This window comes from Pezoporus flaviventris, unplaced genomic scaffold (assembly GCF_033815535.1).
Source record: "Pezoporus flaviventris isolate CSIRO_AGI_PZ_B2104156 unplaced genomic scaffold, CSIRO_AGI_Pfla_v1 ptg000007l, whole genome shotgun sequence".
NCBI lineage: Eukaryota > Metazoa > Chordata > Aves > Psittaciformes > Psittacidae > Pezoporus > Pezoporus flaviventris.
The window spans coordinates 34,874,977-34,889,739 of NW_026892555.1; the positions used below are offsets into that span (position 1 = coordinate 34,874,977).

The 14,763-nt window shown below is 40.4% G+C and overlaps 1 protein-coding gene and 1 long non-coding RNA gene across 8 annotated transcripts; one reads left to right on the forward strand and one right to left on the reverse strand.

Moving 5' to 3' along the window:
• The first annotated feature begins 385 nt into the window (after nt 1–385).
• Nucleotides 386–11,696, forward strand: LOC133266782 (uncharacterized). Of its 4 annotated transcripts, none has more exons than XR_009742509.1 (5): nt 409–1,526; nt 2,166–2,309; nt 3,557–3,756; nt 6,166–6,333; nt 10,081–11,696. It is a non-coding gene; the product is annotated as an uncharacterized LOC133266782 (long non-coding RNA). The 4 variants fall into 4 exon arrangements; XR_009742511.1 differs by having other exon boundaries at nt 3,557–3,721; XR_009742510.1 differs by lacking the exon at nt 6,166–6,333 and having other exon boundaries at nt 418–1,526.
• On the reverse strand, nt 3,373–11,873 carry MCMDC2 (minichromosome maintenance domain containing 2). Of its 4 annotated transcripts, XM_061448349.1 has the most exons (14): nt 11,734–11,873; nt 11,510–11,640; nt 11,354–11,413; nt 10,850–11,045; nt 9,657–9,779; nt 9,361–9,468; nt 8,030–8,158; nt 7,306–7,537; nt 6,178–6,383; nt 5,710–5,870; nt 5,355–5,531; nt 4,670–4,812; nt 4,018–4,127; nt 3,375–3,621 (listed from the first exon to the last, which is right to left on the reverse strand). In XM_061448349.1, the coding sequence occupies exons 1-14, from the start codon at nt 11,831–11,833 to the stop codon at nt 3,455–3,457; spliced, it is 2,043 nt and encodes a 680-aa protein (XP_061304333.1). In that variant the 5' UTR covers nt 11,834–11,873; the 3' UTR covers nt 3,375–3,454. The 4 variants fall into 4 exon arrangements, with proteins under 4 accessions (XP_061304335.1, XP_061304334.1, XP_061304333.1 ...); XM_061448351.1 differs by lacking the exon at nt 7,306–7,537 and having other exon boundaries at nt 3,373–3,621; nt 6,178–6,300; XM_061448350.1 differs by lacking the exon at nt 9,361–9,468 and having other exon boundaries at nt 3,374–3,621.
• Nucleotides 11,874–14,763: the final 2,890 nt, after the last annotated feature.

Below are 14,763 nucleotides of genomic sequence, written 5' to 3' on the forward strand. Positions count from 1 at the left end.
ATAAATGGCCTCTTTTCTCCTTTTGGGAATTTGGTAAGTGGTGTGTGGTGACCCTGACTGCCCTGTAGTTGTGGCCTCTCAGGGAGCGGGAGCATGACCCCAGGGGCTCAGTGGTCACTGTGGCCATGCTTTCCTGCCAGAATCATCGTGTGAGTGCTGACCCTAACTCAACCAATAGGGAAATGGGTCAGTAGTGGTGGGTGAGCTGGGGTTAAAGGCTGTACCCTGCTGGGGTGCTCCTCTCCCCAGGGATGGCTGTTCTTCAGGATCAGTGTAGCATTCCTGCAATCAGTCATTCTTGACGCGGGAGCTCTTTAGGTGAATCTTGTCTAACCAGCAGCTCAGCTGGTGCTGTCAGTAGTTGTTATCCCCAGGTAAGGACAAAGGCAGCAGTGAGGTAGCTGTTTGTTTGACTCGCTTACTTTCCCCAAGGAAATGTCAATGCTTTTGGCTACTGGCTCAGCAGTGGAGTTCTCTAAATGAAATGTCACTGATTTCTTTTCACTGTTTCAGGCAGCAAGTGAAGTTATGAGTTTGTTACTGGCTTTGGGAATCCTCAGTCTGGACCCTGCTATGCTGTTGCCTTGCAAGCAGAAAGATGTCACATGAATTCTGGAGCTACAGAAGTAATTATTTCTTCCTATACCTAAAAATGTTGAGGAAAGCCTTCTGAAATCTAGAGTTCTGAAGATGCTTTTTGGCTTGTAAATTCTCTTACAGGTGGAACAGGGAGAAATATGCTTACATGTAGTGTTAAGAGGTTGAAACTCAATAACAGAAGCTGTTATGCCAGCTGTAAAACCTCCCAGACGTGGTCCAAATCAGATGTAACCCAAGAACTGTGAAGGAATTGTAAGGGAGAGGTTTGTAATAGTATCAGAGAATCTAGTTTTTAACTGGGGTGGGAAACAAGGCTTCTGCTGTGGAGAACTGAGAGATTGAAGAACAGTGTGTTCAAGTCACTACCTTTACTGGCACTTAGCTGTGTCAGTCTATTGGAATATATCCTGAAGGGAAAGGTGGCTGCAGCACTAAACTTCACCTCTGGAAAGATACTTGGCACCTGGGGCTTGAATTAACAGGGAGGGATCTGTATTTTTGTACTGAAAGAGCTTTTTTCTCTTGCTCCTATCTCTACTGAAACCATTCTGTGCTTAACAGTTACAAACAAGGCTCTCCTTCAGTTTATAGAAGTGAGTCTCTTGAGACAAACAAATCCCCTTGTGTTTGATACCTTGGGAACATGACAGCAGCCTTACAACAGGCAGGAACCTGTTTGCTGGCATTATGATGATCACTCTTTGCCGTTTACCCAGCTGAAATGTGTGATGAGCAGTGTTGTATCTGAGGTGCCAGCTAATTTGGAGGGTTTTCCCAGTTTTATTTGCTACCACCAGTTCTGATTTTATTCATCATTTTAAAGGTGCTGTGACATCACATGACCTCCACTGTCTCCAAAACCTGCGTATGCACATACAGGCAACAGCAGACTCCATCCACCTCTAGAAGAATGGGTATTTAAGGTGGTAAGTTGCGTTTTTTACAAAGCTAGTTAAGTAACTGGTAAGTGGTACTGATGAAGGCCTGTAGTGACCACACTTGCTGCTGCCTGGAGCTGTGTAGGCTTCCATCGGCAGGAAGTGTTGCCGGTTAGGGACACATCTGGACTACTGACTGACTTTATTGACCTTCAGTTGTGGTACTGCTGCTTGTCTTCTAATTTATTGTTTGAAACAGCCCAGAAGAAACTGGGGAGAGGTGAGGATAAAGTCACATTGGATAGGGTACTGAGCAACCTTGTCCAGTGGAAGATGTCCCTGCCTGTGGCAGGGGGGGTGGAACTGGATGATCTTTAAGTCAAAAACCGTTTCATGATTCTATAATAAAAAGCTGTGCTGTTAGAGAAAACCCTTTTCTGAGGATGTACCTTCCTTAATACAGCTTTGCAAAAATAGTGATTTATAAGGGTGGTGTATTAAGTTTATTTTAGGAGAACTTTTGCTGGCATAATGATGAAATCTTTGCCGTTTACCCATCTGAATTTTTTCTGATGTGTATCTTTGACTCTGATAATGCCAGTGCAGTTAGCCTCTTTGTGTAAGATCAGTTAAGGGCACAGAACACTAATTTTGAAATTCCTTTTTTTCTGTTGTGTCTGTCCTTAGCTTGAACACAGCAGCCTGAAATTTGGAGTCCTAATGAGCTTGGAAATGCTTTCCTGGCCCTTCCTGTTCCTCGGAAATATGGCTTGATTCAACAGGAAGGAAAGGGAGCAGCTGTTCTGTGAACAATCCTCAAATTATGTTCAGGTGAAACTCTAGAAAGGGAAATGGTCCTGTGGGCACTTGAAGAGTATTTGAATGTACCAAACAGAACAAAATTGAATAAATCAAGTGTTAAAACCTGCAGGAAAGATTGTCTAAATCAGAGTGGTTTTGGCAGCCTGTGTATGAGTAAAATCTTGGGTATCTGTTTTCAGTGACTGATTTTTTGTTGAGGTGATGTGAGGGGTACATCCTGCTGGACACCCTGGGTAGGAGTCACACCAAGCAAACCTTTGGTTTTCAGCTTGTCAAGAGCTGACAGAAAGCCTGTACAATTTTTCTGCTGCCTTTTGTTTAACCAGGGCCATTTTGTATGTAAAACTTGGTCAGTGTTCTTTCTATTACCTTATCCTTGTCAGGAAGATGGAATTCAGGAGAGTCCATGGTTGTAAAACCTTGTGGTGTCTTGAACACCTCATATTCTACCACACCATTCTTTACAGTGTGTTTTGCAGTGAGATAAGAGTTGATCTCATTGAGCTGCCTACCCACCAGGTTGTCTGATAGCTTTTTTGTTTCACTTTCCTGTAGGGTTCTATTCTCCCCTGCAGTCTCTACACAGTAATGTGGAAATACTGAGGTTTTTTTAGACTGCAGGAGCACACTGGGCATCCTGTGCTAATATGGTGCTGTAAATGTGAAACTAAGACACAGAACATCAAGCAGCATGGTGATGCTTTTATACATTTTACAATTTACAGAGCATGAGTAATTTAAGACAGTTGGCTTATGCTGGGAACCTACCACCCCTCATTGGGTGGTATATTTTAAAAGAAGCAACAAGAGAAACTTTTTGGAGACAGATTCTAAACTCTTGGTTTAATTCTTAGCTGTAGTCTTATTAAAAGTCCTGCTTTACTCCTCACTTAGCTGTGGATGAACAGTGGAAACCAGGAAGTCAGGTTCTGGCTTTATTCTGTAGCTGTGGCCTCTCAGGATGAAGATGTAACTCCTGCCTCTCAAACAACACTGTCACAAAGTTTGTAATTAAATCTTGTCAACCATGCTTTATTCCTTAGCAAACCAGCACTGAACCGTCTGACAAAAACACTAAAAACTCACTAGTTGTGTGTTTCTATCTGCAGTCTCGGAAGCCTAAAGATTCAGGCTTCACTTGCACAATGGAGTTTTCACTCTTCATTAGTGTTAACGTGAATTCCTGGGCCATATGCACCAATGAACTTAAGCAGTTGATGGTGACACTGTATGAGGTGACTGTCTCTCTGTTGCAGGGAGTTTTCATCATTGAGGTCAAATGGAAACAGAGGATTTGGTGCTATGCATAATGCAGACTTGCCTAAGCAAAGAAGAAAGAATTGTGCTAAAAGATGTGATAAACTTTTGCCAGACCTTCCATTTGAAGGGGAAAAAAAGCTGTGACACGGATTACTTAAATGGTAACATAGAAGATTGTGTTATGGAGTGTTACATAGTAATCCTTGTCTCAGTGTCAGATTTGTGACTAATGCTAGATAAAACAACAAAACCCCCCAACCCTTGTCTTCTGTTTCCCCAAGGAGGGAAATCTGCCAGCATAAAGGACAGCACTGACTGTGTGGCAGAGTCTTCAGTGCAAGTTCTGGACTTTGATTTGAAATGAGCTATTACTACAATCGATGATACAAACTTTTTTCAAACTGACAAAATTTGAAAACTCTGTACCAAGACTAAAGACTTGAGTTGCATTAGTTACCGTGTTTTAGGGTCAGAGATGATTCAAGGAACAAGATGGCAATCAGCGCATCTTCCTCAAGTACTTTCTTTCTTAAACTTAGTTTAGCATGAGCCTTAGACAGTGAAATCCTGAGAGATTAATACAAGCATATCAGAGATAAATACTGTGTACATGAATGTAGTATGTATTGTGCTGCTTCAAGCACTTCCACACCTCAAAAGTTAAGTGGGTTTTTCTTGTATTTTGGCTGTGTAACTCCCCCAGATACTGTGGAGTTACTTGTCACTGACAAGGTGTGTGTCACTAGGCATAATTTTCTCATGCTCTGAAAGCAGTGGAAGTTGGCATATTATATACTGTTAATACCTTTGTTTTCATAACAGCAAGCTGTAATAACTAAAAATCCCATTTTTCTAGGTATCTTTAATATAGAAAATTGTTTCTTAAATCATGGGTTTTGTCTGGCAAAGTTCTTTAAACTGTTTTTTTTTCCTCCAACATCAATATATAAAATAAATGGCATTTATAAATGGTGAGATTCTTTATGCTTGAACTTTTCAAAACTTTTGAGTCCTGTCTAGATTTTTACTTAGCAAGCTCCTGAGTAGTTCAGCACAATTTCTATTTGAAATGTAGGTGTGTTTCCTATATTATGAAAAGTAGGACATACAGAATTTTTAGTGCAGATGCTGATAGTGTTGATCCATGAGTAGAATCTCTTCTCACTCTGCGACTTGTAAGATAGTAGCCCTGAATGAGGCTTTCTGCTTCTGGACTCAGTTCAACATGAAGATTCTTAGCAAACAAAATAAACTGGAGAGGGGGTATACATTTTAATATTTAACTGGAAAATGAAGAATTTACCTTTTTTTTTATGCCTTTTAACATGCCAGTGGCATAGTAGTGTAGTTTAGGCAATGTATTCTAGAAATATTTTTTTAAAGACAGCTGTCACCATTCAGCTGTGTATAAGGAATGCATCTCAGATGGTAAACAGATTCGTCTGTTAATTATTCTAGAGGCATTGACAGTTTATTTAGAATGGAATACTAACTTTTACTACTAATTGTAAACTATTCCTGTCACAAGTAGGTACTGGAGATCAGTTCTTATGTCAGTGTTAACCCAGGATGTTTTTCAGAAACAAGATCAAATGGAATTTATTATGCTGGTCCTTTTAAGGAACTCAAGCTAATGTTATCAATGATCCTGTTAGTACTGGTGGGAATGTTGGGTGGGGAAGGGTAGAAAATGAGTGTTAGCAGTCTGAATGTGGAGAGAACCTTCCAATCCCAGAAACAGTATGATATTCCCAAGTATAATGCACTTTTAAATTACTGGGTAGTATTTGTTACCTCCTCGTAATCCTGCATTCTGAACTGCTGGGAGACTTTGTACAGCATGGCTTCAGGATGAATGGCTTTTTTCAAGGTATGGTGTACCAGAGGTGAAGATTGTTGGCATGAAGGAAACTCATTGTGTATCAAAAGTCCAAATCCATCTACAAGGTTAGGTGGAATCAAACTCATGTCCTGGAGGGAAGACCCAGAGAAAGAAAACAGCTACTTCAGTTTAGCATGATGAGCTGAAGTCCCTGAAGATGTGACTTTTTGGGAAATACAAATTTGAATATGGTTATTTCAACTCATGAAACAAAGCAAACACATGGCTGCTGTAGTACAGTTAGTCATAACAAAGTACGTGCTTTACCATCTGTCCAATTAAAAAGTTGTCCTTTTGTATATGTTTCTTTGAGGAAGAATCCACATAAGACCAAAAGTTGGTCTGAAGTGAAATAGTAACTTGCTGGTCAGCCTCTTCTCCATACTTCTTCCCAGGAATGAAGACTGTTGTTGTTCTGCTCTCTAGCACTAGGATGAGAAAAAATACATCAGTTTAAATCCTAACTCCCCCCCCCAATCCCCGTCTGAAACCAGTCACAATTATGTATTTACTGAATTGTCACAATCAATGGAGTGATCTCTGCCTGTGTAGCAAATGTAAGCTTACGGGACCTGGGCTTTTTTGTCCTGTATATTTTTTTATTTTTTTTACACAGACTTACTAAAACCAGCTTAAAGCTTTTCACAGCATTTGAGGGCCATAAACTGGGAGACAAACCTAGCCATAAATTTGCATGTTTGTTTTGTTCTGTCCCCTCATTAGGCATGAGATTACCTGACTGTAGAAGTTCAAGTTTATCCTTTTTATATGAAGCCAGGTCTCCTATGTAGCAGATACCACCCTTGGCCAGCACAGCACTGCAAGCTTGAATACTAGCGCTTCCAGTTCCGTGTTTGTCTTTGGACACAGAAGGGAAAATGTCACTGTAAGGTGGGTGTCGTATGCCACGAGGCAGAAGACAGAGGCTGTAATTCAGAAGCCTAAAAGATTAAACAACAATTTGTAAAATTATTGTTCAGTTTTCAAAATCTAACAACACTTTATAATAGTATTTACATATTTGCTGTCACCGTCCTAGCTAACTAGGCTGTGGCAGTTAAACCTCAGGTTTAAAGGGTGGGGCCAGTTCTGCGCAAGCTGCGCTTCACCTAAAAAAATCCACTGTGCAGGCTGGAAGGGTTTACTCTCACTTGTCTGTATGGACGGGCAAGGGTCTAAACAGTAGGTGACAAGGTGCATGGGAAGCTGCAGATCCAACGTTGCATGTGGGTGGACCAGCGCATGGGTAGCTCGAGTTAGCTCAGGAGTTGACAGTTGTGGTTGGACACTTCCTGATTGCCTAAGCATCCTTTTTTTCCAACCAGATTTGGATAGCCCACATGCCCTTGGTCATCGTGCTTTTAGTAAGCGTGGTTAAAGCCCTTCCCAAAATCTTTGCTCATGAAGCCAAGCAATCAATTTACATATATTAAGACTCACTTAGAAGCAACAACAAACCCAACGTAAAACTTAAACATAAAACCAGTGTCAAAACTTAAATGTTTGAAGTAACTTTGTGTCCGAAGTACACAAACTTAGGAGGCCAAGCCGCCTCTGCAACAGCTCCCAGCAGGACTGTATTCCCTATGGATTTAATATGAGGCAAATCGTGGTTTGCAATAGAAGTAATTCCTAAGAAGTCAAAGAAGTCTCATAATTTAACCCTATATTGTTAATTCCTGTTCCTCTTCTAAAGAAACTTTTCCCTCAGTCTAGAAGGGTATGGCATTAGTAATCCTGACCATCTGGGATAAATGAAAAAGGCTGGGTGGGAACTTGCAAGCTCTGTGTGCACTTACTATTATTTTAAAAAATACTCATTTTTTCATTCTAACCTATGTGAAAAATAAGCAATCTCTTTACCTATCAATTACTAATGTGTCAGTTGTCACAATCAACAGATCCAGGTAATCTGCATTTTCTTTTTCACACGTCTGTACTAGACTGAGCAATATTGCCAGTTTGAGCGTATTGTAAGTGCCTGGTGGAACAACTTCAGAAGCAAAGATATTGGCAAGGATGGCAGTAAACCTCCAGCATGAACTTGCAGTCAGTGACAGCAGATACTTAAAATTGTCACTGACAAAGGAAGGCCCTAATGAAAACAAAGTACAGGTTAACAAATGCTTAATAAGACAACTGTGCAGATATATCAGAACAAATCACCAGTTTAGTCTTGATGCAAAACTGACATTATGTATTAAGAACAGATTTAGAATGTAAACATCTGACACCATTAATTTTACTACTAAAAGCTAGCAGACATGATCTGCTAAAACTGACAGGCTAAGAAAGGAATAACAAACTGAAATATCAGGTTTATCTAATGTATGATTTCAAAATAGTTTTCAATGGATAGGAAAAGTTGGAAAGAGAAGTTGGAAAGACGGCAGTAAATAATGATGTAGTTTCCCAATGTGTGGAAAGTGGGCAAAGGAAGATGTTCTCAAGGAACAGAAAGCATGCATTGCAGACAGTAAGAAGAAAAGTCCCAGAGTGGTTTCATAACCTGGACCTCCAGATAACAGAAAACTCCACCAGTTCTCAAGATTTTGTTCTAGAAGATTTTTAATGGAACTTTTCTTACCACTTTGTTTACAGAGCTGTATGCTATTGATTTCTATACATGCTGTAGCTTGTAAGCCATTTTGTACACAAGCTGGAATTCCTATAATCTTGTAGTGGTTTCCTATTTTCATTTTATTGGCCAGTTCATCTAGAAACAAAAAAATGGAAGGGGAAGGGAGAAACCTGCAGATGTGTGAGGTATAAACCAGTTAGTTAAAAAGACATGGTCAGAAACTGACATTCTGAATGGTTCTATTTTACGCTTTAATTGCAGAAAATAACAGTTGGCTGCCTGGTTTACCATAATGGACTAGAATAGAATGAAGCATACAATTATAATTGATCAGTGTAATAGGTAAGGAAGGCACAAGGGGTGAGGAAAAGCAGACTCCTGATAAAACGGATGATGCATTTAGCTTTGCATTGAAAAGAAAATGCATAGTTGTTTGCAAGTATGAATTCCTACTCTGAAACTTGTGGTCACACTGGTACCAGTTACTGTCCTACATGATGTGAGAGAAAAAGACCCCAAAAAACAGAGAATTTCAGAATGACACACAAATGCCTTTGGGAAGATTTATATTTCTGTGTTTCTTAAAAAAAAAATTAAAAAAAATCATTTATTTCTGGGAAAGGAAAGCTATATCCAACTATGCCTGAATCTCAGCTGTGAGACCTGGTCTGACCTTATTGATCACTGAAGCCAGTGGAAATTTAATGCATGCAGAACTCACGGTATCTCATCCACTGGTGTTCTTATTATTTTCATAATTTTATTATTAGTTTTTTCCTACTTAGCTTTCAATAAATTAACTATATAATTCCACAGACTTTTTGAATGGTGGGTATTTTGCTTTTTTAAGAAAATTAATGGAATTATGTTGAGGAGTTGTGATTTTAGTTGGATATTCACACTGGAAACCATTTAATGTTTGCAGTGCAAGGTGGTGGTAGTAGAAGCCAAAATCCTGATGGAATGTGAAACACAGCTAGATTGGGGAAGGATGTTAAAAATGCATGAAGTTAGTAAAAATCAGTGTGACCAAAGGAAGTAACAAGGAGGAAAAAACAAGCTGCAGTTAGGATGTGATACTGCAAAGCTGGCTGGGGGATTTTATTTAGATAGAAGTGAACACAACAGTTTTGCCATGTGCACTCTTCAATCACCTGTGTATACTGTTTAGTCATCTACACTAATGCATTTTTTCCTCCTAATCTTATTAAATAACTGCAATAGAAGTTATGATTATCACCATTTTGTCCAGAGAAATGGGCCTATGAAGCAAATGAAACAGATTGTTACCTTTCAATTCTAAACCATTTTTGACAAAACTCCAAAATTCAGCTTACCTCTCAAGAAAACTGTGAAGGTCTGAATCCTGAAATGTGATTTATCATTGGAATATCCTTTTAAAGCGTTCAGAACTTTTGCATCAATCATTTCAACTATTTGCTTATCTTTCAAAACAAAGGCAAAGAAAAGGTTAGTTATCTAGAAAACACTATGGCTTTTAGTATTATTATTTTTATTAAATGGTTTATTTTATGGTTCTATGATTTTCAAGTTTTTACCATTTCACCATTTTGCTTACTTACTGTCTAACAGAAGTAGGAAAGTAATACAGATAAAACTACATAGGTCCTACCACCAAGTACTCTAAATTTCATGTCTTCCTGCAGTGGTGAAGAACACAAACCACACACAAAATCATTTCTCACTGTGGCAGATTCTGTAGCTCCAGGCAGATGCACTCTTATGTACCTAAACCCTAAAAAGAAATTTATGGAACATTTAAAATGAGGACATAGCTTTCAAATTTCTCATTCTGTATAGACATGATACCCTGTCTCTATAAGTGTTGAAGGCCAGGGTGAACGGGGCTATGTGTGGTATACCCCCATGGCAGGGGGTTTGGAACCAGATGATCTTTAAAGTCCATTCCAACCCAAACCATGTGATGATTCTATGGTTAAAATACTGGACACTGAAATGCCAAAAGTATCATGTGTTTCTTTGGATGAGCATACGTTCATGTACTATGCCTCCACTAAAATTATCGTTTATTGCAGGCTGGACACAAGATGGCAGTAGCTCCTACGGCACATTCGCAAGCAGAACAGCCTGGGGCGGCTTTCTGAGGGGTGGGACGGAAGCCACTGCCGCCTCTGCCTCGCCTGGAAATGCCATGGAAAAACGGATATTCATTACGAAAGGTACGTGCCCTCATAAAGGCATCACTATGATTTATTCTGCAGTCTCCTAACTTCGGGATTTGGCTTTTCTTTTATTATTCATGGTCTATGTTACAGGAAGAAGCAAAACAGCCTTAAAAGTCCTTAAGGCCTAATCCTGCAACGATGGAGGCAGTTCAGTAATATTACTGAAAGAAGTTGTTCCACTGAAGTGAGCTACTTATTAAAACAAACTTGTTCTACACTAGCAGTTTTTGCCAGTCACTTAAGGATACTGTTCTACAGTGTACAAATACACACAGAAAGAAACACAGTTTCCAAGGGAAAAAAGTATTCTGCTAGATTAGCTTTTTTCTTTCAGTTTATATGAGAAAATATGTATGCCAATATAATTTAATAAATTATCTTCATCATTAGGAAAATGGATTGCTGGCATTGCTGTGCTTCCAAAACATTTAATAATGCTGAGCAACCACTGGCAGGGTCCACTGCTTTCAATTAACAGAAATCATACTGTGCTCGTTACAAAAATATATGCATAATAAGACTGCATAGAAAAATGCCTTTGTCATGCTGGGGTTTTAGCTCTTAAATTATCAAAATTATTATAAAGCTTCTGAAATAGTACCATTTTTTTTTTTATTACCTTTAGAAAATTGGCAGGTTTCCTCAGTACAAAGAAATCTTGCTCCTTGTGTATATTTCGTTACAATTCCCATTGCAATCGCTATTCCTTCAGACATATAAAATCTTTGAGATGTGTAATTAAAGGGAAATGGAGCAAGATTCAGAACATAACTTGGTAAAGGTGGCAAATGGGTTGGTTTCAGCAATATACTGATCTAACAAGAGAGACAATCACATTAATACCATCAAAATATTTGTTTTAAACCCACTTTACTTCCATGAACAAGCATACAGTGTGATATATGGCAATTAGAAAAATCAGAAATGTATGAGGTTTCATATTAATTATCTCTAAATTCTTGCAATAGGGTTGGGTGAGATTTCCAGCTATTTTTAATTACAACTAATACTACAATCCAAGGGAAAAATGCTAAATGAAAAGTTAATGTAAAAATAATACTAGTTAATACTTCACCATGCTTGAAAGATTTAAAATCTAAATGGAGGAAAACTGCAGCCTCACCTGGGCCTCTGTCTGCAGTTGTTCAATTATTGATAATGTCTTAATAGCTATGAAGCACACCTGTGATTGACAAATCATGTCATTTTAGAAAGGAAAATCTAGTTAAAATGTAGAAGATGTACTTTTGTCTACTCTTGTCTATCAGTCTGTACTTACTGACTGAAAAATCTGTGCAGCTTGTATGGGATTATGAAGAATATAGTTTCCAAGAGTTGCATCTAATTCAGCAATATCAGAAGGGTTTATTGAAATAATGAAACGATAAACAGCATAACTTTGTTTTGAGTCTGTAGGAGCAAAAAGTATCTCAAATAAAAAACAACAGAAGACTTATGTAACATTATGTATTAATTTAACAGACTATATCTGTTGAGTAATACCACTGTATTTTTTGCAATCCTGCATGAATTTCTGAAGGCCACCACTTCTGTCCAGGTAAACAAGGGCAACTTCCCTCATCTTCTGTATTTCACGATGCATCTTCCACGAAAGACCTTTGTGCTATTTATCAAAATGTTGGAATAAACTGTGAAGAAATAATGTTAGAGCTGTCCAAGCTATGATAACAATAAAGGGAAATATGAACAAAGCCATACAAATAAGTCTCTTTTTCAGACTATGCAATTCTCTAAGGATTTTTAAAATTCAGTGGAAAGTTCTTTCCAATGGCTGAAGCATACTACATTCCCAAAGTAAATTCTTGGAGAATGCTCTGGTGTTTTCTTTTCTCAGTGGTTTACTTCACTGCTCAATTCCCTAACCCATGAAATGAAAGCTTCAATTTAACTTAACTTCCCCTCTATATTTTATAGGTATAATCAGCCTATCAAAAGTAGGACTTAAACACTTCCCTTACCTAAGAAGTCTGTCTTGGCTGCTAGAAGTGCAAAACTGGACATATTCTCCCCTTTTTAAATCTGACTTTCCTACTCTGCTGTTACCTCCTATATTACCCACTTAAGGTGCTGATCTTGCACACACTTATTTCCAACCATGTACACAGAAGATCAGTCCCAACTCCCACAGACAAAGCTTTAACAACACAGTTTTCGATTGGAGGCTGTGCTCTTCAGTGCTGCTTTCATTGTGTACTGCTGCATAATTATTTTCTTTTTAAAGCAGAATCTCGTGCCACAAAGCACTACTTTGCTGAATTTAGAGGGAGGATTACTAAGGCCAAAATACAGCATTTTGTATATATGTATCTCTTTTACTGTCTTACAGATTTTCTTCCACAAAGCGTCCTTTGTCCTCTCTGTTGATGACCAATATAAAAATGCCACTTCAATCTTCAAAAATAGATTTAGCTTCCTAGTAGAGGGTAAGACACAAAATTATTGGGCTGATGAGGAGTCAAAGCTCATAGCATATGAAAGATCTCCTGTAGTTCACAGAACTGGCTTTGGGAAGACAAACAGATCAACATCAGAGATGAGTAACTGAATACTAGTGCAACACCAGTGCAGCAGTGCAAACCATTGACTGACAGTTGTACACTGTGGCCGGGTAGATGTGTTTAGTGCCCAAAGCATCACATTTTAAACACAAGTTGGAAGATAGTTTATAGTAGAGATTTACATACACACACAGTTTCTTTAGGTCTACTCCTACGTGGATTAGTGATTCATCCCTCAAAATGGTTATCAAGAAGGGGTTATAGAAACACACAGATTCACTATACCTCCCCTCCCTGTGTTCCCCAGGCTAGAAGGGACACCAAACACGACTAGGAAGGACTAAACTGTGGCCCAGGTCATCGTACACTAAATACTGTCATCACCTAAGCTTCAGAAAGTCTGACCAGTCCCAGTACGGGGGTGATGGTGTTCATCGGTGCCCCCCACAGCCAGCGATACCCAGGACCGCCTCCTGGCTTCCAGCTCCTGTCACCCACCTGCCCTCCCTTCCATAAACCTCACTGGCGCTGCTTCCCAAGTGCTCTACAGGTTCATATGCCGCCCTCTTCAGCACTGCTGTGTCGGCAGCAGTGGGTACAGAGACCGACCGGGCTCTTCACACCACAGCGGGGAGACGGCTGTGGCGCCTTCCCCCTCAGGGCGCCGCTGTACCCGCGGCAGAGGCCAGCTGCGCCGCTTACGAGCTGGTACCGAGGGGCTCCACAGCCTCCGGCTGGTGCCGCTCCCTCACGCCCTCAGCTGAGGGCAGCCGTGAGGCAACGGCCCCGCGCGGCCCAGGCGGGAAAGGCGCCCGCGCTCTCTCCCCACTCCAGCCTCTTGAGGCGCCGCCACCGGGGCCCTGAAGAGCAGCGCCGCGGTTGAGAACGGCTCCCGAAACCCAGCGGCTGCACAAGCACAGCCTCCAGCACCGCTGTTGGAGGACTCTGCCCCGTTAAACACGGCTACTGGGGGTGCACGGTCATTCCTTTACTTTGGCCAGCGCATGAGGCAGGGCACCAGGAAAGTGTCATGCACTCAGTGTAGCAAGTACTAAACCAATGTAAAAACATTTTCTCTCATTAATAAATACTGCATATTTAACTGCTGCCTATCCTGCCAGCCATCTGCAAACTTATCTCACAAAACAGTGTATCTACACTTCTTCTGTTGCATTTCATTCAGTTTGTGTTTTTACAACTGCCATACATGTCAGCCAGTCCATCTTGCTGCCTCTCCGACTCCCATCCCATGTCCAAACCAACAGAGCTGGTGCAACTTTCCTTTGCTTTCATGGCACCAGGAGAGGTCTGCTCCTCACAGGGCTGGGATGTACCTCTCTGGAAGGGAGGAACGACTTCCCTTCACTAAGGACAGGCAAAACCCCCTCCATTAGTCACAAAGTCGAATTTTACCTCCCTTTATTACCCATCTGCCAAAACAGAAAGGGAGCACCACAGGTGGTTCCTGGGTAGGCTATCTCCTGTCCAGGCTTTACCACAGCTAGTGCTTCCGAGCTCACTTGCCAGCTCAGCACTGGGTGAAGGAGCTGTGACACTCTGAACCTATCTTACTTTGAAACCCATCATCATGAGATGCAGGGAGATGAGGAACAAGCGCACTATGTGCGGAAGCACTGCTGTGAGGCTGTATTGCCTGACGCTGTACCCAGTCTGTTATCTTCACAAGGTGGGAGCTGACCGAGGCATTTCACAACATGAACTTACAGTAGAACAAAGTGAACTGAACTATTTCAAGTGGTATGTTTAACAAATTCACACTTCACCAAAAAGGCAGAGCCTGCTGACAAAAAAAGCTTTATAAGCAATTACTGAGCTGCTCTCCTAGAAATAACTTTAACTACCACCACCACCATCTTAAGAAAGGCAAGAAACCCTAAATTTTTCATAACCCTCTACCCAAAACCCTTCAGTCAGGCAGCTAGGTACAAGATGAACTGAAAGGGGTGTTACCTTCCCCAGCAACAACTTCTTAAGGATCCCCTCTTCTTCCTGT

Bases quoted from the DNA above. Each gene is read 5' to 3' on its own strand.
- MCMDC2 (XM_061448349.1), bottom strand. From the start codon at position 11,833: ATGCATCGTGAAATACAGAAGATGAGGGAAGTTGCCCTTGTTTACCTG. The intron at 9,780-10,849 runs GTAATAAAAAAA...ATTTCTTTTTAG, and splicing joins AACCTGCCAATTTTCTAAAG to GGTTTAGGTACATAAGAGTG. The intron at 5,871-6,177 runs GTAATCTCATGC...TTCTCATCCTAG, and splicing joins ACTTGAACTTCTACAGTCAG to TGCTAGAGAGCAGAACAACA.